The following is a 19,281-nucleotide window of genomic DNA, read 5'->3' on the forward strand; positions in this document are numbered from 1 at the left end:
GCCGGATTTCCACCATGAGAGGGCTGGAGCTTGGTCGCTATGACACTTTTGATACCTAGCGAAGTCCAGGAGCCGTCTGATGGTGCAACCGAGCATTGCAATACAGAATCGTCTGCCAGCGGAAGAAGTATAATACCTGCCGATGCCATGCTGAGAGCGAGGGTGAGTTACAGGAAGAAGGGACAATGGCTGAACGGGTGGAGGTGGTGTCGATCGCCGATGAGCGTACAAGTGGTACAGGTGGTACAGGTGGTACAGGTGGTAAAAAGGAAAGGATTGGAGACCGAACAGCGCAGGTGAAGAAACTGTGGCCACAGGCAAAGGTGACGTAGCGAGTGATGTTGGTGGCTGATGCCCACCAACAACTTGTGAAGGTAGGCTATGGGTGCGGCAGTCTCAGGTGCTTCGGGCTCCCCAACTCCTTCGCTTCAGCGCCTAAAGGAGTCGCGATGATCCCTATTGAGTGCCCCTCCATCCCCTGACTTTTGCCCAGCTTCGTCTCCTGCCCCGCCAAACCAACAACTCTGGTGACTTTGGCCGAGCAAAGCGGCGTCATTGTCGACCAATTCAACCCCTCCGATTCACATCGTTTCTCAAGTCAACAAAAATTATCCGCATATCTTTTTTTCACTTTATACCTCGCGTCGAACCTTATTGACCAGCATTTGTACCATCTTCTGCAATTGAATATTGCAGCTCCCACCACCGACAACTTCCGTTGACGAACTTCTCGAGCTTCTCGAGCTTCCACCATCATGACGAAGGTCGAGCACAAGGCTGTTTTGAGTAGGATTCCGGAGCTGTCCCAGCTACGATACGAAAGTTGCTAACCTGCCTTGTCAGTTGTCATTGATGGATGGGGCATTCCGTCCGAGAGCTCCCCTCCAGAGGGCGATGCTATTGCTGCAGCAGAGACCCCTTTCATGGACGGATTTGCCAAAGATGGTTCCACAACCGCACAGGGCTACACCGAGCTTGAAGCTTCCTCCCTCGCAGTTGGTCTCCCGGAAGGCTTGATGGGAAACTCTGAAGTCGGTCATCTCAATATCGGCGCAGGCAGAGTTGTCTGGCAAGATGTCGTGAGGATTGATCAGACTATCAAGAAGGGGGAAATGAACAAGGTCGCCAACATCCAAAAGTGCTTCAAGCACGCAGTCGATGGCAACGGCCGACTCCACCTCCTCGGCCTCATCAGCGACGGAGGTGTCCACAGTCACATCAACCACTTGTTTGCCCTGCTCCAAGTCGCCAAAGAGATGAAAGTTCCGAAAGTCTTTATTCACTTTTTCGGAGACGGTCGCGACACGGATCCCAAGAGCGCCGCGGGTTACTTGCAACAACTCCTGGACAAGCTGAAAGAGCTCGGGATCGGGGAGCTGGCTACGGTGGTGGGCCGATACTATATCATGGACCGAGACAAGAGGTGGGATCGGGTGGAGATCGGAATGAAGGGCATTGTGCTCGGCGAAGGAGAAGAATCCTCTGACCCTGTTGCCACGATCAAAGCCCGATACGAGAAAGGAGAGAATGACGAGTTCCTCAAGCCCATTATTGTCGGCGGAGATGAGAGGAGGATAAAAGACAATGACACCCTGTTCTTCTTCAACTATCGATCTGACCGCGTCCGAGAGATCACCCAGCTTTTGGGCGATGTCGACCGATCCCCCAAGCCAGACTTTCCATATCCCAAGGGGATCGAAATCACCACCATGACGCAGTATAAGACCGACTACCCCTTCCCTATCGCCTTTCCACCCCAGCACATGGGCAATGTCCTGGCCGAGTGGCTGGGCAAAAAAGGCCTGAAACAGTGCCACGTCGCTGAGACTGAGAAGTATGCTCACGTGACGTTTTTCTTCAACGGTGGGGTGGAGAAACAGTTTGACGGCGAAGATCGAGAGTTGATTCCCAGCCCGAAAGTCGCAACATATGATCTCGACCCTCCTATGAGTGCTCAAAAGGTAGCAGACAAGCTCAGTGAGAGGATCGCGGACCAAAAGTACGATTTCCTGATGAACAACTTCGCACCACCCGACATGGTTGGCCACACCGGCGTCTATGAAGCCGCGATCAAGGGAGTGACCGCCACAGATGCCGCCATCGGCACGGTGTATGAGGCGTGCAAGAAGAACGGCTATATCCTCTTCGTGACCGCCGACCATGGCAACGCGGAAGAAATGTTGAACGAAGAAGGCAAGCCCAAGACTTCGCACACGACCAACAAAGTTCCCTTCGTCATGGCCAATGCACCTGAAGGATGGAGCCTGAAGAAACAGGACGGTGTTCTTGGAGATGTCGCACCGACAGTTCTCGCGGCCATGGGGCTCGATCAACCCGAAGAAATGAGCGGGACAAGTTTGCTCGTGAAGAAGTAAGTGGACCTATGCTGGAAAAGACCGATCATGCTTGAACAGTATCTTTATCGCAACGCGGGGACCGACCTTGGAGTCGACGTTCTTTTCCGTTCCTCCTGCTGGCGCCATCGATGTTGTTGTTGTCATTGTTGTTGTTGTCGCGAGCATTGTAGCAATAGAAGGCATGATGAGCTGATGAGACATGAAACCCCATAGACGAAAGGCAGACACATTGAATCCCGTTTCAGGGGAATAGATTCCTCCATTGTCGAGAGTTGAGAGTTTCCAGTGAACACAATGGATGGAAGACTCGGCATATTCCGAGCATGGTCTCACGGCCCTTTTTGGACCAATATCCACCGATCCGGCCTCTATCTATTTCTATCTACGGGTTAGAAGGTCGACGTAGGGTTTCTCGTTTCTCTCGACGTCGACAAACCAAAATCCAGGGAAGGGCGACTTCAAAAAATTAGAAATAATAGATTGGTAGGCATATCGCGATACCGAATAGGCAGTCAATGTATCTATAGATGGACTTTGGACCTTACATATATGCCTATATATGTACGAGGCATAATACTGCAGAAGACAGATAGATACTGGCTATTTCTACATCGATCAGTTCTATTACTAGTAGCACAAATACCTAGTAGGTACATATTTGTAGGGAGACACAACAACGGGCAAACGGGTTATTGTCAATAATTACCCAATGATACCGTCGGGCGACCGAGAGTGGCGAGGAGAAGCCTAAAACGGAATTCTAGAACAAAAACCCAAACCTTCCACACGCCCTGTGCCCTTGTCGTATTAGTCGAGCACACCAGTGCTTATGACTCTTTGAAATTCTCGTGAGTATTTCCACACTACCTAGCACTCAAAGAAAAGGGCGGGCATCGAATAACGCTGCGTCTGCGTCTGCCCCTCCTTTTTGTAAGCAAGCCACACATCAAGACACATACTCGTTCGCTCAAAGTGCAAGCTCGACATAAACCAAAAGTGGGGAAGGTTCTGCTGGGGATTTGTCTCAGGCACTCAGGAGGCAATACGAGAATATCCAATAACAAGTGAAAATCTAAGTCAGTCTTGGGAGAAGGTCAAAAGACTAAACCTGGTTCAACGCCCCGGAAGAGAGAGAGAGAGAGAGAGAGAGAAAGAGAGGGATAGAGAAAAAACCAGGGCTCGCAACCATAAAAACACCCCAAAACAACCATGTCGCTCACAAGCTCAAGCCCCGTGTCTTGTGCGCAATCCGCCTCGCTCGCCTCGCACACGCTGTCCATCCTGCCGCTGTCGGCGCGCAATGACGCCTTGACGGCCATCCACGCCGCGCTGACCCAGCACAAGGCCGAGATCCTGGCGGCCAACGCGCGCGACATGGCGCTCGCACAGGAGGCCTCGTCACAGGGGGAGCTGAGCCAGGCGGTTCTGAAGCGGCTCGACCTGAGCCGCAAGGGCAAGTACGAGGACATGTTGAAGGGAATCCTGGACGTGCGCGACCTGCCGGATCCCGTGGGCAACGTGGACTTGCGGACGAGGCTGGACCGCGGCCTGGAGCTCGAGAGAGTTTCGTGCCCGATTGGCGTCTTGCTCATCATCTTCGAGGCCCGGCCCGAGGTCATCGCAAACATCTCCGCCCTGGCCATCAAGTCCGGCAACGCGGCCATCCTCAAGGGCGGCAAGGAAAGTGCCGCGAGTTTCGAGGCCATCGCCAGAGTCATCGGCGACGCTCTGGCCAGTACCCAAGTCCCCGTGGCGGCGATCCAGCTGGTCAAGACTCGCGACGTGATCGACGATCTTCTCGGCCTAGATCGGTACATTGACCTCGTTATCCCCAGAGGGGGTAACGAACTGGTCAGATACGTCAAGAGCCACACGAAGATTCCCGTCCTGGGCCATGCCGACGGTCTGTGCGCCGTGTACTTGCACAAGGATGCCGAAAAGGACCTGGCTGTCAAGGTGGTAGTCGACTCCAAGTGCGACTACCCAGCGGCGTGCAATGCGGCAGAGACGCTACTGGTGCACGAGGCGGTGTTGAAGACAGTGCTGCCCAGCGTGGTGGAAGAGCTACAGAAGAAGGGCGTGAGGTTACGCTGCGACGAACAAAGCAAGAAAGCACTGACCGAAGTGCTGAGTCCCGCGAACGCAGCCTTGCTGCAAGATGCGACCGAGTCGGACTTCACGACCGAGTTCCTCGACCTGATCATGGCTGTCAAGACTGTGCCCGCCGGCACGTCTTCCTCCACCAGTACCACCAACGATACTTTACCGAACGGACACGGCTCTGGCGACGTGCAAGACGAAGCAAACGACGCATCTCTCCTCCGCGCCATCGCGCACATCAACACACACTCGTCGCACCACACCGACGCCATCATCACACGCTCCTCCGCCGCCGCCGAGAAGTTCATGTCCGCCGTCGACTCGGCCGGCGTGTACTGGAACGCCTCGACCCGCTTCGCGGACGGCATGCGGTACGGATTCGGCACCGAGGTCGGCATCAGCACGAACAAGATCCATTCGAGAGGACCCGTCGGTCTGGAAGGGTTGACGATCTACAAGTACAAGCTCCGGGGAACGGGTCAGGGCGCGGGCGAGTACGGGGAAGGGGAAGGACAGAGGAGGTATCTGCACGAGAAGATCGAGATATGACAACGATGCAAAAGGGGAGGCGTCGATGATGAGATGGAAAGAGGGGAACAAGGATATCCCAGTGCTCACTACTGTATTGACTGACGGTTTACATGAGCTGGCGTTGTCACTGCCACAACCCCAAGAAAAAAGTTGGACTGAATACCAATGAAAAAGAACCAAAAATGCACAAGAAGCGAATTGAAACGGTCGTCTTTCGTTTTGAAATCAATTGCATTGGAATTTTTGTCTTGCGTCCCCCTAGTCTGGAAATTTTGACAGCGACCATGTGAGGTAGAATCTTTTCCTCCCCTCATAGCCACAGGCGGCTCGCACGAACCTTTTTGTCTCTGCTTGAAGGAGGACGCTGGACAAATCGAGACGATCGAGCAGCTCGCTTGTTGGAATTTCGTTCTTTGCTCCGATTCCGTAGAGTCCCATCTTCATCGACCCATCTGGTGCGCTCGAAGAAAGTTTCGTGACCTTCCCGTCATCCACTCATCGGCCCCGGGATCCTACTTGACGAAGTCCACCATGACAACCACCACCACCAGCAGACTGCCAACACGGAGGCCACGTCTACACCTTGAAACCCTTGGACCGTCTCCTGCCTCTGGCCTTCTCGAACTTCCTGCCCTTGCTCTCGACATATGGCTTCTTGTGTTTGTGCGGCCCAAAGCCGAAATGCTTGACGGCCTCTCGGGCATTCTTGGGTCCCCGCAGGAGCACCACGTTACTTCCAGTAGGGTGTCTCAGAGCGAGTTGGTCGAGAGTGAGGCACTCACCGCCGGCCTTCTCAATTCGGGCGCGGGCAGTCGCAGTGAACCGAAGCGCGGCGATGTGGAGTTCAGGCACGGTGAGCAGGCGGTTGTCATCGGTGACGGTGCCAATGACGGCAATGGTCTTGTCCTTGTATGCCTTTTGCGCCGTCTCGGTCGAAACCTTGCTGGCGATGCGGGAGATGGACATGGGAGGGCGGTTGATGCGGGACATGAACAGGCGCTTGAGCACGACCTTGTTGAAGTTGGAATCGGTTCGGCCTGTGATTGTCAGTCAATGATGGCTCACCTCTTCAGATTGCTCAGTCTTGCAACTTACGGGCCAGGAAGCGGTAAAGCTTCACCAAGAGCTTGAGGTAGACATTGTCGCTCTTGGGCGCCTTTCGGTGGCTTGCCTTGACGTGATGGCGATCGAGGTCGATACCTGGAAACAGATGTCAGTCGTACAATGAAGCAGCAACCACTGCTGAATGGTACATACCCATGATCGCTGGCTGTGGTGGATTTTGTTGAACGAGAAAGGGTCGGCGACGTCCTCAGAAGGTCAGTCTGTAAATTTGGTCGACGTGAGAAACTAGCGGGTGCGAACGCTGTGCGGCGTGCCAAGATTTCTGCACGCTAAACTATTTCGGCACTCAAAGCCTTTGCGTTGGTCACGTGACATAGGGAGCATACAGTATCAATGCCAATAATGTCAAGTACTGTTGTGGCCAGCCTTACTATTCGAGTTCAACTGCTATTCTTCAATCACACCGGCTCGCCGCGAAGTTGGTAATGAGTACGTCGTCATGATGAAGGCGAATTTCGGGAAAAATTTTCAGCGGGTTAAGACTACCGTTATAAGAGCGACCAATTCAATATTCAATTCGATCTACTCAGAAAAATGATGCTCAAACTTCAAGTCCATCAGAGACCAAAGTCATAAGCTTGTCTTAATACTCCAGAAAATGCCTCGCCCCAGGTCTCTCTAATTCGGTTTCCCTCGACCTTTTGACACCATAAATTTCGCCATGCCCCCCATTTATGTGGAATATACAGCAGCGCTTACAAAAGCGGCGCAGGTCTTCTCTTCTGTGAGAGTAAGAACGATCGATGATGGTATCATTTCATTCCCTTCCCTTCAAACAGGCGGTATTTTGTCCCGGGCTGCACTTGGTTTCGAGTCGATCGTTGGAGAGATGTATAGCAGTTCCTGACGGTTTGTGGGGGACGAAAGTGCCATATATCTTAGTTTGACTTTGACACTTTCAAACAGGGTCTCCATTTTCCTTTTCTGGAGCCAGAGCCACCAAGAAATCTCTTGTAACCTCAAAGCTGAGCCAGCTGCTTGCCATGCTCGGAGCGACCTTGAGCAGATTAGGCATGATACCCTTGTAAAGCCCAAGAACGCCCTCCTGTGCGATGATAGTTCTGACGGCATCCCATATTGATTTGTATTGATATCCCATTCCGCTCATGGCGTTGATTTGGAAGCGCCTTCGGAGGACATCAAACGGATATGTGCAAGTCTGCGCGACTGCTCCCGCGATGGCGCCTGCGGCAAGTTTTCGATACCAGACAGGGTTTTTCTCACCTGGTTCCGTGAAGTATTTCCTGACTGATTCGTAGACCATGAAGTTGAGGCCAACGTAGGGAGCGACACCGGCAACGGTGGGAATTATGCCTCGGTAGAGACCCAGAATACCGCCCTCAGTTTTGTACATCATAACCATGACCTGCCACATGCCTGGCAACTTCCCTTCGTGCTTTCCAAGCGCGGCGAATGAAGCTGACTGGATAGACAAGCGGGTTCGAACAATATCTAGAGGGTAGGTGAATGTGACAGAGGTGATACCGGCGAGACCACCGCAGATGAGTCGGCGAATGGGGTCGAGATCGGCGCCAGGTGAAGGTTCAGCGAAGCGCTTATAGATGTTATAGCTGCCGAACTGTACAGCCGAGTAGGGTATTATGCGTATGCAATTCGTACCGTTCCCCCTCATGAACCCCCTCCAGCCCTCATCCGTATACATCTTTTTAAGAGCTTTGGCAATAGACATCTTATATTCGTTACGACCGGCGCTTTGTACCTGGTACAGAATCTTTAAGCGTTCTAACGGCGAGACAACGGTGCGGGAGACAGCGCCTGCCACGCCACCGGCACAGAAAGCGGCTGTGAAGGGTGTCGAGAAAAACTCTCGCAGCGAGAGGACGAAATCAGATGTCGCCATGGTAGTAGGATTCTATACGGGTTAGGACCGGGCTTATTCGATCTTTGGGACGCGACAGCACTGACCTCCGGTATACTTGGTAGGTCCCGTAGAGAGGTCGAGCTCTGGTCGACGTTACCGTTGACAGTAACAGGGTCCTTCTCTCCGAGACGCATGACTCTGATGTGAGTTTGACGAGGGAAGCGGGGAATTCAGTGTCAACCGAGACGGTTGCAGGCGTGCAGGCGTCACAGCAGGTAGAATTCTGGGGTCGAAGGCGGCTGTGGCGTCCATGGAAAATTCTTCACGGGGTTCGGGTGGTGTAAGAGAACATCCTGTGTCTGTGAAGCGTCTCTTCCTACCAGCTCCAGACAGGTGTCGTGTAGAGTTCAAGAACAATGCTTCACCACGAAGCAAGCCTGTTGTATCATCCACTCGAGCTGATAGGGTCGAAGAAGAGCGATATGGGGGGATCGGAAACGGGACAAGTCGGCAAAGAGGATCGCGCGATTAGAAAGGGAAATTGATCGAGTGGAGAATGTCGAGGTGGGAAAGACTCTGTCAACCAGGTGAATCTAAGAACGTGGAAGAGGTGAAATGAAGGAATAGAAGCAAGAGACGTGTGGTAACAGCATATGCCAGCTCGTAGAGTGATAAAGTCTGTCCTCCCCTGTACAAATCGCAGGCGAGTAGACCAGCGTGACCCTTCCAGGCCTCTGACTGCGGCTTTTCATGATGACTTAGCCGTGGCAGTGACTGGCTGGGCTATGCCAAGCTTAATTTTCTGTTTTCAGTTTAGCCCCGTTTGATCTAAAAATGAGGCAAACGCAAACGCAGCTCCATCCGTCAAACAACTTCTGCCTTCTTTCCTCCATTTTCCATCTATCCAATCCTCCCTTCTGCCTTGTCCATCATCAGTTGCATTCACTCTGCCAACCAGAGATTGTATTAACAGTCATTCGCGGCTAGAGTTCAGGCGCTTGGTGACCAGCACGAAACAACATCGACCACGATCGAGCAGCTTGCCACCTGGCCCCTTTCACCTTTTCATCGTGACCATGTCTCGATCTGGCACTACCCTGTATGTCACGGGTTTTGGTCATGGCACCCGCGCCCGTGATCTTGCCTATGAGTTCGAACACTATGGTCGTCTGGTTAGATGTGACATTCCTGCCCCCAGAACTGCATCAAGCCGTCTGTAAGTACTGAACACCGACCCCTGCCGCTGACGCAAATTGACACCTGAGCAGCTTCGCCTTCGTCGAATACGAGAGTCGTCGCGATGCTGACGATGCCTATCACGAGATGCATAATAAGCGAATTGGTCGTGATGACGTCTTGAAGATTGAGGTATGGAAGGGCAACTCTCACTCACTCTAACCGCCTTGCCAAACACATTATCTGACTACTCAACTTGTAGTGGGCCCGCACCCCCCCTTCTGCTACCTGGCGCTACGAAGCTGGTCGAGGCCGTCGTGAGCGCTCTCCTCCACGCCGCTCAGCTCGTTCTCCCTCTCCTCGACGCCGCGACTATTCTCCTCGCAAGGACGATCGCCGCGACCGCGACCGAGATCGGGAAAGAGACCGGGACCGAGACTACGATGACCGACGCCGCTCGCGCAGCCCTGCGGACCGTGAGCGTGATCGAGACCGCGACCGGGACATGAAAGATGACCGAGACCGACGCGACGAGGACCGTGACGGCGCTGCAAATGGCGATGACCGGAAAGGTATGATGGAACTCGACACAGATGCAGCCTGGATTTGATCTGCTGACACCCGTATCAGCTGTGGATTCCCCTCCCCCGGCCCACGATGAACTCGATACCGCGGAATGAGAAGGCAGCGTGATGTGCCACCACCCACCTGGTGCCAAGTCCAGCGTGCTTTATTGCAAACGAACAAACAAGCAGAATCCTTGAGATGGGCAAGATCGCAACCCCTGTGATCATAAAGGGCAGGAATGTGCTAGGTTTCCTTCAGATTTTCTCTCGCCCTTGACATTGTTATGATGATTCAATTGCAGAGCTTGCATGACCTGAGAGTCTCAGGCATAGCAGTGAGTGGTGGTTCAAATTGACTTGACACGGGATTAGATCGACTTCGAGCGAACGGTGCGGGCTCAATCCTGTACAACAGCTGACTTATCGGTCGTCAACCGTTGTCCTCGGTAGCCTACGAAGTATTCGATCGAGGCGTCGATACGGAAAATCGGACGATACCTATCTTGACACCATGTGCCGCCGTTCCCCCCTTTCCTATTCCTCTTCGAAACGTTACAGCAGCTCTAGCCATCAGACTCGTTCCTTTTCGTCCGCGGCGATGCAGCGCCTCCTCGGCCTCGCTTTCTCTCGTCCCCGCCTCCGCCGTTCGTAATTCCCATTCTCGCAATCCCACCACGTATCCCCTTGCGCAATTCCTCCATCCTATCCTTCCGCCTCATCCGCACGATCCATCTCCTACGAACTCGCTCTTCGGCGTTCACCACTACAACATCGTCGGCACGACACGTGTTAACTCTCCCTACGCGCCATCTTTGTCTTGTCATACAGCCACGATGTTCTGGCTCGTTTCCGTCTCTGCGCCCATATCCGATATCCTCCCCCCTTTTCTATATTTTTTTTTTTCTACCGGTGGTGGGCTTGTCCCTGTCCTGATGATGATTTTAATCGACGAAGCAGGCACTGCACTCCACTCGGGGAGGTAAGTCTTGTAGGCGTCGTCATGGGTAAATTGTCCTTGCGGACGTGGGTTTTATCGTGTAAATACATGAAATCTCAATCGCTCCTGAGTCATTATGGAGTTTGTTCTGATCCTTGTCACTCCCGTCCATGCAATGTGCATCGCCACCACAGATGGGCTCGTGTTGAATATTCCCAACATTGCACTCTTGCAAGGCAATCCCACCCCGTCCTCTCCTTTTTGATCCCATGACCCTGTTGAATCTGATCCCAATATCTCGTGAAATATGGCTTCCGTTACCTCGAGAGAATTACGGCTTGTGCTCGCTCAACATCCAAGTAAGCAGATCTACCTTGGTGACCACCGCCACCGGCTTGAGAGTGCCGCCCTTGTCGCTTGACTCGCGCTCGGTGACGATGGCCGCACTCTGCCACTCGAAGAATCTGTTCAACGCGCTCAGGGGCGTGTCCACGGTGATCTCGACAAAGTGCTTCCGCTTGCCTTTGCCCTTGGGTTTCGCGGCCGACGGCTTCTGCGGCTCCGAGTCCTCGTCCGCGGAGGTGTTCATCAGCTCGGAGAAATCCGTGTGGTCGACGGTGACCTCGCTGATTTTGGAGAAGTCGAACATGACGTCGCTCACGGGGCTCTGTCCCGTGGCCCGCCCGTGGCTTATCCGTGACAGCAGGTTGCCCAAGGTGACGAGGCCGACTAGTCTCCTGGATCCCTTGGGAGCAAGGACAGGGAGTTGGTCGAAGCCCTTTTCGCGCATGACTTCGATGGCGCTGGAGCAGGGACTGTCCGAAGTGACCGTCTGGACGGGTTTGAGGCGCAGGTGGCGTACGCGAGCGCCGTGGAATGTGTCGTCTTGCTTGATGCTCTGGGTTCTCGATAGTTGGGGTGATGATGGTTCAGGCGGTGGTGTTGGAGGTAAGAGGTTGTTGGCGGCGAGCCAGTCGTCGTCGACGAATTTGCTCAAGTACGAGCGGATGCTATCTGGGAGGATTGTCACGATCACATCGTCCTTCCCAAGCTTGAGATCTCTTGCGGCTTGGATCGTGGCTGCGATAGCAGACCCAGAGCTCCCTCCGACCAGCAACCCTTCTTCGGAAATGAGACGGCGTGCATAGTGGAAGGAATCTCTGTCGTCCGTCTTGTACCATTTGTCCACGACACTCTGGTCGAGGACGTCCGGGATGAAGTCATAGCCGATCCCCTCGACTTTGTAAGGTTGGTTGGCGTATTCTTCGTTGAGGGACGACGGGAGAGCGAGGATCGAGCCCTGGGGATCTGCAGCGACGACCTTTATTGATTTGTTGTGCTTGTGTAGACCGCGGGCGAGACCTGTGATTGTGCCACCTGTGCCGGCCCCAGCGACGATGCACGTTATAGTACCATTTGTCTGCTGCCAGACCTCTTCCGCCGTTCCCAGCTCATGCGCCAGCGGATTGTCGGGGTTCCCGTATTGGTCCAAGATATGAGCATTGGGTATCTCCTTCTCCAACCGTTTGGCGACTCCGATGTGTGATTCAGGGCTGTCAAAGGCGGCTTGTGTGGGGGTGCGGATGATGGTTGCGTTGAGGGCTTTGAGGACGGCGACTTTCTCAGCAGACATCTTTTCCGGGAGGGTGATGATGGTCTTGTAGCCCTTGAGGGCGGCGACGAGGGCGAGTCCGATGCCACTATGCAATCACAGATGTCCATCTTGTTAGCTCCTCCGTTCTGCAAAGGTCATTGTTCTCTCGAGTTTTGCCTGGTGCATCCCTTACGTGTTGCCACTGGTAGGCTCGATGAGCGTGTCCCCCGGTTTTATTCTGCCCGACTTCTCGGCCTCTTCAATCATGCGCAGGGCGATCCTGTCCTTGACGCTTCCTCCGGCGTTGAAATATTCGCATTTGGCATAGACGGTGGCTTCGATGCTGAGAGACTGCGGGATCTTGTTCAGGCGTACGAGGGGCGTCTGCCCGATGAGTTCGAGCGCGGACTCGTGCGTGCCTTGGGCGAGCAGCCGGTCGCCGGTGACTGAGGCCATTGTTTGTGTTTGGTGGGTGTATGGGGGGGTGGTATTATTGGACTTGTAGGGAGATCGTTGCTTGCAGGGACGTTGTAAGAAACATTCTTCTATTTATGGTGAACTTTTCATACAAAATGAGGTGATGTATTGTATTCGCTGCGGCGGCGGGACCCAATAACCGACGGTAGCCGCTGAGGGGTGAATTTCTCTTTTCTCCATCATTTTTTTTTGGTACTCAGTACATAACACAAGTCCTCAAAGACTGGACGACCTACAGTAGGTACAATTGCTTGATCTCCTATATTCCTGACAAAATTCACCCACTGTCCACACCCGAGCTGTGACATTGAAGGTTGCAAAGCACGACTTTCGCGATCTTACCGAGTCAAGGCCACAAGGAACTGTCCTAAAGCTGGGCAATTTTCAGTGACATTAGGGTGCGCATTGGGCTTCAAGTAGACGCCGTCGCCCATTGACCACTTGTTCTGCAGCCTCGCGTATGAGGAGGCTGTATTACAAGACGGCTCTCCCCACGCTCCATCGGCACAAGTACACACTCGAGAGAAGTATTTCCACGGTCCTGAGCTTGTCCATTGACAGACAGTCCTTGAACTCGTCACTCGCTTCGAACTAAAAGGCTGTGATGGCATCCTCCTGTTTCACCAAGGTCTACCGCAAAACCACTTACCCGGCCATTGAGCCCTCGAGACCCGAATTGTCGACAAAGGACAAGACGGTGGTAGTGGCGGGCGCGGGGGAAGAGAGCCTCGTTGCCGCTGTTGCCCTGTCATTTGCAAAAGCCGGCGCCCGGAAAATCGCACTGATAGGGACAACTGAGGAGACTCTCGAGAAGACAAAGACGGCCATTAATCAATCGTTCCCGGACGTGACGGTCCTGGTGACTCCCGCGAACCTCTCCAAAGCCAACGAAGTCGGCCTTGCGGCACATACCATCCGATCTGATTTGGGGGCCTGGGACGTGTTTGTAAATTGTGTAGGGTATGCTCCCGGCCCCTTTGTGTGATACACTTTTCTCTCGCAGATTAAGCATCATGCTGACATTGCTGTGGAGGTACTCGCCAACCTCGACCACCCTCGCCGGAGCGGATGAAGACGACTGGTGGCAAGCGTTCGAGATCAATGTCAAGTTCTCCGCCCACTTTGCAAAGCACTTCCTCCCAAAGTGCCGTGCCAACGCGACGTACATTGACGTCAACGCAGCCGCATGCCACCTGGGAGCCTCGCAATCTCCCAAGAACTCGGCGTATCTGGCCTCCCAGTTGGCGGCGGCAAAGCTCGACGAGTACCTCGCAGAGGAGAACCCCAAACTCCGCGTCTTTACGCTCTACCCCGGTGACTCCTCCTCCACCTCAACCTCCACCGAAGGCCTCGAACTCCCCGCGCACTTCACAGTCTGGCTCGCCAGCCCCGAAGCCGACTTTCTCAAGTCCGGGAGAGTTGTCGGGGCGAATTGGGACGTCGAGGAGCTGGTGGCCCGCAAGGCGGAGATTGAGGCGGATCCGGCGCTGTTCAGAGTCACCATTGGCGGGTGGCCGCCAGCTCAGTAGTAGTCAGTACGAGGTACATTGGGAGATCCTTGATTCTACTCTGTGAGATCTGAGAGCCCCGTGAGTAGTTGTGTGGTCATGGCCGGGCCACTCACTCACCTGCTCCCCCCTTTTTTGAAAAGCGAATGATTTCTAGAGGACTTTGTACTGTCTCCCAGTCTGGTCTGCCGGGCCTTTGCCTCGCCCTCGCCTCACTATATACCTTACCAAGTATGAAGTACACGAGGTACGAGGAGACCAGTGAAAAGTCAATAACTAGTTCCCAATTTGTCAAACTAGGGTGGTCAACAGGATTTATTATTATATTTATATATACACAGATCAAAAAACATTTTGATCCCCTGCTTCTGACACAATTTAGGCCTCTCAACTAAACTACGCCCCCCGTCGCGGGGATACTCAAAAGTCACCATTCCCAAAGAAACTGCGGGTGTCTTCATGGGCCCAGAGATCAAACGCCTCCAGGTCGACGTCGTCTTGAAAAAGATCGAAATTGTTTGAGATCTGGGTTTGCACCTTTTGTATTAGTGATGAATGACAATGAAGATTAAGCACGAGTACAAGCAGAAGCACAAGCAAAAAACACATAACATGTTGAATCAACGAGCTGACCAACTGAAAAACAATATGTTTGTGCGTCAAAACTTACGAGAGAACCCAACGTTTCCAGTTCCGATTCCATTTCCATGTCTCCATCATTCCTCGTAGAAGATACTTCCGGGAACGTTGTGATAGGAGCATCTCCTATTCCCACTCCCGCCCCGAGTCCCTGGGCAGGGGCACTGCTGTACCTCACACCACGTCAGTCGGGACACATCTGAACCATCAAAGAACTCCCGCATCTGCTCTGGGGGAACCACGTACTGGGGGACATTCCCATTTCCAGCCGCAGCAGCGGCGGCAGCGGCGTTGGGTCCATGCCACGACGATGTCGCTGTCGCTGTCGCTGTCAACGTCGACTTCGACCTGCGCATAGACCCCAGAATGATCATGACCCTTGTAATGCGCTCAACCGCCTCTGCGGCAAAGGACGGGGCGCGATCGCTCCACAATCTCGATTTGGTGAGGCCGAGGACCATGGTCAGGAGGTAGTATTCGTTCAGGCCTTTGGCCAGGACGGTAATTCGGGTCTCGGTCATTGATAACACGGATTCCACCATGGAGATGTAGCATTCGGCGAGGTTCGAGGCGGGTGATAAGGGCGTTAAAATGGATCCTGGGTTGTTGATCGATCAGACCCATGTAGCAGCGGGTATAGGGATATGTGTGAAACATGGCTCGCGGCTAGGAGTGAGAGACTTGACTTAAACTTACCAAAAACTCCATTCTGCAGGTACAGCTCGTGGCAGATGGCCATGGCGGCGTGAAACTGGCGATTGTCACAGCCCGAGCGGTGTATAATACCCTGGTCCACGAGCAACCTGAAAGAATTGAGGACACTCGTCGCGGCCTCGAGCCTCACTCGACGTGAGTGGCCGAATCGGTTGGGCTGCGTGCTGCGATTGGCATTCGCAAAGGGCATATGCAGCAACACCAGCTGCTGCCGGAGTAACATATCCAACATGTACTTGATGTAGACGGGTCTTTGGGTGCTCCAGTCATCACGCCTCGTAGGCGCGCTGGCCCAGTCTGTTGGAATCGTTGTGAGTGCCTTGGTGATGTCCTCATCCAGGGAGGTCCCCTCATCGAAGAGCACCTCTAACGGTTTGTGATGGCTGTTGTTGACCAGGGCGCAAATCCGCAGTCGTGGACCTATCGAGCGATAAGCCAGTGTCTGGAAAGACGTGTCTGTGAGAGCATCCAATGCACTCGGAGTTGGAGGCTCTTGTACCGACTCGGAAATGGCGTCGTCGTCGATATTCAATGGAGGTTTGGAGGTGAAATCCTCCTCGCGCAGGCTCGGCGGCATCCCTCGTTCTATGGTCGCTTGCAGATCGAGCTCGACAACGGTGGCCCAGAGCCGACGACGCATCTCGCGGTGGAAAATGGAAATGTGTGCTCGACTGTCCGGTTCCCTGTGGTATCCGGCCGCCATGGCCGATCGTAACAGGGCGCCTGTCGTCGTCCAGGCTTCGTTTGCTTGTATGTGGTTTGCTCGCTTTGCGATGACCAGAAGACATTGAGTTGCCAACATGGTCAGATGGCGAGAGGGCGCTCTTGTGGTCTCCCTCGACACCCATGGTTCGCAAATTTGGATCCATGCTGTGGCGGTTTCGCGCGAGATCACATCTTTGGCTCCGATTCGGAGTTCGCAGTCCAGAATCTCGCGGCAACTTAGCGCTGTTGCCATTGCCAGCAAGAACTGAATGGCAGAGATTGTCCGTGTGGTCTGTGGGTTGGTCCAATACTTGTGGTACTCGTCGAGGAAAGACGGGATGTGGAAAACACGGTGCGTGGTTTCAAACCGCGTGATATACAGGTTGATCAACCCATCAGCCAATTCTCGAGCAGGAATCAGACTCTTGATTTCAGAATCACATGGTGCGTCCGCGGCGCTGCCGTTGTGTCGACTTTCCAATTTGTGCCCGTTGGCTTTCAAGACCTGAATCTCGTCCCGCAGCATGTTGATGCTGGGGCACTGCGCTTTGAGCCGCTGGATGTACTGCCGAAGCTGATCAAACTAGTTTGGCACAATGACAAAACAGAGGGGCTTAGCATGAGCTCGCCGAGTAGGAGTGATTTTGTGAGGAAAGAGATACCTGCTGATACCAATTACGGTGGTAACTATGCCCGTAGAACCGGGTGAGAAGATCCTCGCCTTTGTAGATGGTCATCTCTTGGAGCGGCAGCTGCTCAGCCTGCTCAACTTCTCGCGTTGGTCCGTGGGATGACTGCGCAGGCGAGGGCAATGTCGCCCTTGTCTCCGTGTTTTGAAAACGCCTCGAAAGACTCTCTTGAGTAGCGGTATCCGACGCAGTCGAGTCACTGACGGTGCTCACCCGAGCTGCGCGTCTTCCTGCGCCAACAGGAGTCGAAACCATGTGGTTTTCACGGTATACACAGCCTTCCGGGTACCCGCTCTTTCTGCATCTCTCGCAAGCGGGAAATTCACGACCGCATTTTAATTTTCGTTGGTGGCAGGCGATGCAAGCCAGAGCTGGACGCCGCCGTTTCTTGGTCTTTGTCACTATCGTCGAGGGCGGTGTTGTTGATGCTGCGACACCTTGGTGTTCCATGATCTTTGGAGGCAAGGTGTCACTACCCCCGAAGGCTTGCTTAACTATCGAATAATGGTCAATGGTATGCAGGGGGGAGTACGGTCCCGTGGAGAGGTAGTAGAGCAAAGTTCAGTCCAACGCTATCGCACGAGGAGGGGTCGTTCGTGAAACGTTGGAGAGGAAGTCGAGGAGATTGATTCAGTCCAGGCCCGGATCCTTTGTCTCTCTCACACAACGTGTGCTTCAAGGTGACACGCGCAGATCGACCACATGCTCTCCAGCTGCAGTTCGATTGTGACTCAGAGAACAGGAGGATGTTGTGGTAGAGAAACGAAACCTTGTCGGCTTATTCGGACATTTCCTGCAATTGTCCGAAATTGCCGAGCCACGAACAAGGCTGTGGCGTTCAGGAGCAAGGCTGGGCTGGGCGGTCCTCATTTGCACCACTAACAAACAACAGCTTTAACCAGGGGTTTTTCTTCGTCTGGGAGAATCCTGTCTACAGACTATTAAATGTCACCGATGACTTTGTGGAGTAGAATTCCTCAATATCATCGTTTCTTGATGCGAAAGTCGTATTTCACCTCCCACTTGACATCGCTCTGCAGACCGCGCACACCCCGTCCCTTCCGTGCCTCTGGGCCCGCAGGCTCGAACCGAATAATCAGGTCATCTTTGACAGCGTATACAGAGTCACGATCAAGATACGCATCGTCGCTGGGGAACACTTGCGTCACGAGCCGACGGCGGGATTCGCTCTCGACCATGAAATGAATGTGTGCGGCCCGAAACGGCGAACGGTCCATCAACTTCAGAATATCGCCTGCAGGCCCGTCATACGGCACCGGGTAGGGAACCGGTTTGATGCAGTAGAAGCCGTACCGACCGTCGTGGTCTGAAGTGAATATCCCACGCATGTTTCCGTCAGGTTGCTCTGGATCCTGTTGATCGTATAATCCATTGGCCGCGCATTCCCACACGTTCAGTTTCGCGCCTGTGTGATATATCGTTGGTTCTAACGTCCAAATAGCGATGGCCTTCGTGGTTGATAGACTTACCAGCAATGGGCTTGTCGCTATCGGCGTCAAGAATCTGGCCGTGACACCAAGTAACTTCGCCGCCGAGGTACTTCTGGATGATGCTGTCGCCGTTCTCATAGGCAGGCGCGTCGGCTCGATAAAAAGGACCCAGGATGCAAGAATTGGTGGACACCTCTTCTGCGAGGATCCTGTGCGTGATTTCGTCCACTAGACTTTTTGAGAGGGTCAGACAACGTCCTGAAAAGAGAGGTCGCACACCATGATGCTGTGAGGTGACTTACGCTTCCACGCCGAGACAATCGGATATGAGCAGTGTCTCATTTCGTTTCGCATCACTCATGCGTCCCGAGCGGTTGAGAGCGTCGAGTCCGATATACAGCTCTTCGGTTGTGAGATTGACCTCCCGACACACGGCATGGAGGTGACGGATCAGGGATATCAAGATCTCCTTGGCCCGTGAGGGAGCAGCGGGACCAAAGGAAGCAAGAACTGACGCTGTGAACGGCGCATCCTGGGATAACGCCATGGTGCAACAGAAAACGACGACCGAGGGTAATGAAGGAGGATCGGGGGGTAGAGGTTCAACGTGGAGAAAAGCTGGGTTGAGATTCTGCGGAGAAAACTCACAACTGGGGTTGTGACTTTCTTTTAAACAATCCGGGGAGCTCTTTGGCTTCGTAAGCGGAATTGCAGTGGATTCGTATGGTACAACACTGCCTCAAGAGGAGCCCAGCTTGCTTGCTGTCAAGACCGATCTCAGCTCGGCGGTCGAAATATTCGCAATTCTCCGACCTCATGTCCTTGGAAGGTGCTGGAGCACTTTGAAAAGACCGAGATCGGGTCGGAAGGTCGAGACCGATGATTGAATC

The 19,281-nt window shown here is 53.6% G+C and overlaps 9 protein-coding genes across 9 annotated transcripts; 4 read left to right on the top strand and 5 right to left on the bottom strand.

Annotated features, from left to right (window-relative positions):
- Positions 1–755: 755 nt before the first annotated feature.
- Positions 756–2,375, top strand: Z517_11930 (2,3-bisphosphoglycerate-independent phosphoglycerate mutase; the record flags this gene model as incomplete). The annotated part of the gene is made up of 2 exons (XM_013423512.1): positions 756–786; positions 844–2,375. 2 exons carry the CDS (start codon positions 756–758, stop codon positions 2,373–2,375), a joined length of 1,563 nt encoding a protein of 520 aa, XP_013278966.1.
- A 1,191-nt stretch (positions 2,376–3,566) lies between these two features.
- Z517_11931 (glutamate-5-semialdehyde dehydrogenase) lies at positions 3,567–5,006 on the top strand (the record flags this gene model as incomplete). The annotated part of the gene is made up of 1 exon (XM_013423513.1): positions 3,567–5,006. One exon carries the CDS (start codon positions 3,567–3,569, stop codon positions 5,004–5,006), a length of 1,440 nt encoding a protein of 479 aa, XP_013278967.1.
- Positions 5,007–5,564: 558 nt separating this feature from the next.
- On the bottom strand, positions 5,565–6,249 carry Z517_11932 (60S ribosomal protein L18-A; the record flags this gene model as incomplete). Its single annotated transcript, XM_013423514.1, has 3 exons — positions 5,565–6,025; positions 6,084–6,188; positions 6,246–6,249. The coding sequence occupies 3 exons, from the start codon at positions 6,247–6,249 to the stop codon at positions 5,565–5,567; spliced, it is 570 nt and encodes a 189-aa protein (XP_013278968.1).
- A 762-nt stretch (positions 6,250–7,011) lies between these two features.
- On the bottom strand, positions 7,012–8,129 carry Z517_11933 (uncharacterized protein; the record flags this gene model as incomplete). The annotated part of the gene is made up of 2 exons (XM_013423515.1): positions 7,012–7,986; positions 8,040–8,129. 2 exons carry the CDS (start codon positions 8,127–8,129, stop codon positions 7,012–7,014), a joined length of 1,065 nt encoding a protein of 354 aa, XP_013278969.1.
- An 882-nt stretch (positions 8,130–9,011) lies between these two features.
- Positions 9,012–9,721, top strand: Z517_11934 (uncharacterized protein; the record flags this gene model as incomplete). The annotated part of the gene is made up of 3 exons (XM_013423516.1): positions 9,012–9,151; positions 9,204–9,303; positions 9,374–9,721. The coding sequence occupies 3 exons, from the start codon at positions 9,012–9,014 to the stop codon at positions 9,719–9,721; spliced, it is 588 nt and encodes a 195-aa protein (XP_013278970.1).
- A 1,224-nt stretch (positions 9,722–10,945) lies between these two features.
- Positions 10,946–12,664, bottom strand: Z517_11935 (cystathionine beta-synthase; the record flags this gene model as incomplete). The annotated part of the gene is made up of 2 exons (XM_013423517.1): positions 10,946–12,314; positions 12,402–12,664. 2 exons carry the CDS (start codon positions 12,662–12,664, stop codon positions 10,946–10,948), a joined length of 1,632 nt encoding a protein of 543 aa, XP_013278971.1.
- Positions 12,665–13,289: 625 nt separating this feature from the next.
- On the top strand, positions 13,290–14,214 carry Z517_11936 (uncharacterized protein; the record flags this gene model as incomplete). Its single annotated transcript, XM_013423518.1, has 2 exons — positions 13,290–13,645; positions 13,719–14,214. 2 exons carry the CDS (start codon positions 13,290–13,292, stop codon positions 14,212–14,214), a joined length of 852 nt encoding a protein of 283 aa, XP_013278972.1.
- A 695-nt stretch (positions 14,215–14,909) lies between these two features.
- Z517_11937 (uncharacterized protein) lies at positions 14,910–17,390 on the bottom strand (the record flags this gene model as incomplete). The annotated part of the gene is made up of 3 exons (XM_013423519.1): positions 14,910–15,430; positions 15,529–16,834; positions 16,914–17,390. 3 exons carry the CDS (start codon positions 17,388–17,390, stop codon positions 14,910–14,912), a joined length of 2,304 nt encoding a protein of 767 aa, XP_013278973.1.
- Positions 17,391–17,923: 533 nt separating this feature from the next.
- Z517_11938 (uncharacterized protein) lies at positions 17,924–18,938 on the bottom strand (the record flags this gene model as incomplete). Its single annotated transcript, XM_013423520.1, has 3 exons — positions 17,924–18,366; positions 18,431–18,624; positions 18,694–18,938. The coding sequence occupies 3 exons, from the start codon at positions 18,936–18,938 to the stop codon at positions 17,924–17,926; spliced, it is 882 nt and encodes a 293-aa protein (XP_013278974.1).
- Positions 18,939–19,281: the final 343 nt, after the last annotated feature.

This window comes from Fonsecaea pedrosoi (genome assembly GCF_000835455.1).
Source record: "Fonsecaea pedrosoi CBS 271.37 unplaced genomic scaffold supercont1.8, whole genome shotgun sequence".
In the NCBI taxonomy this organism is placed as follows: Eukaryota; Fungi; Ascomycota; class Eurotiomycetes; order Chaetothyriales; family Herpotrichiellaceae; genus Fonsecaea; species Fonsecaea pedrosoi.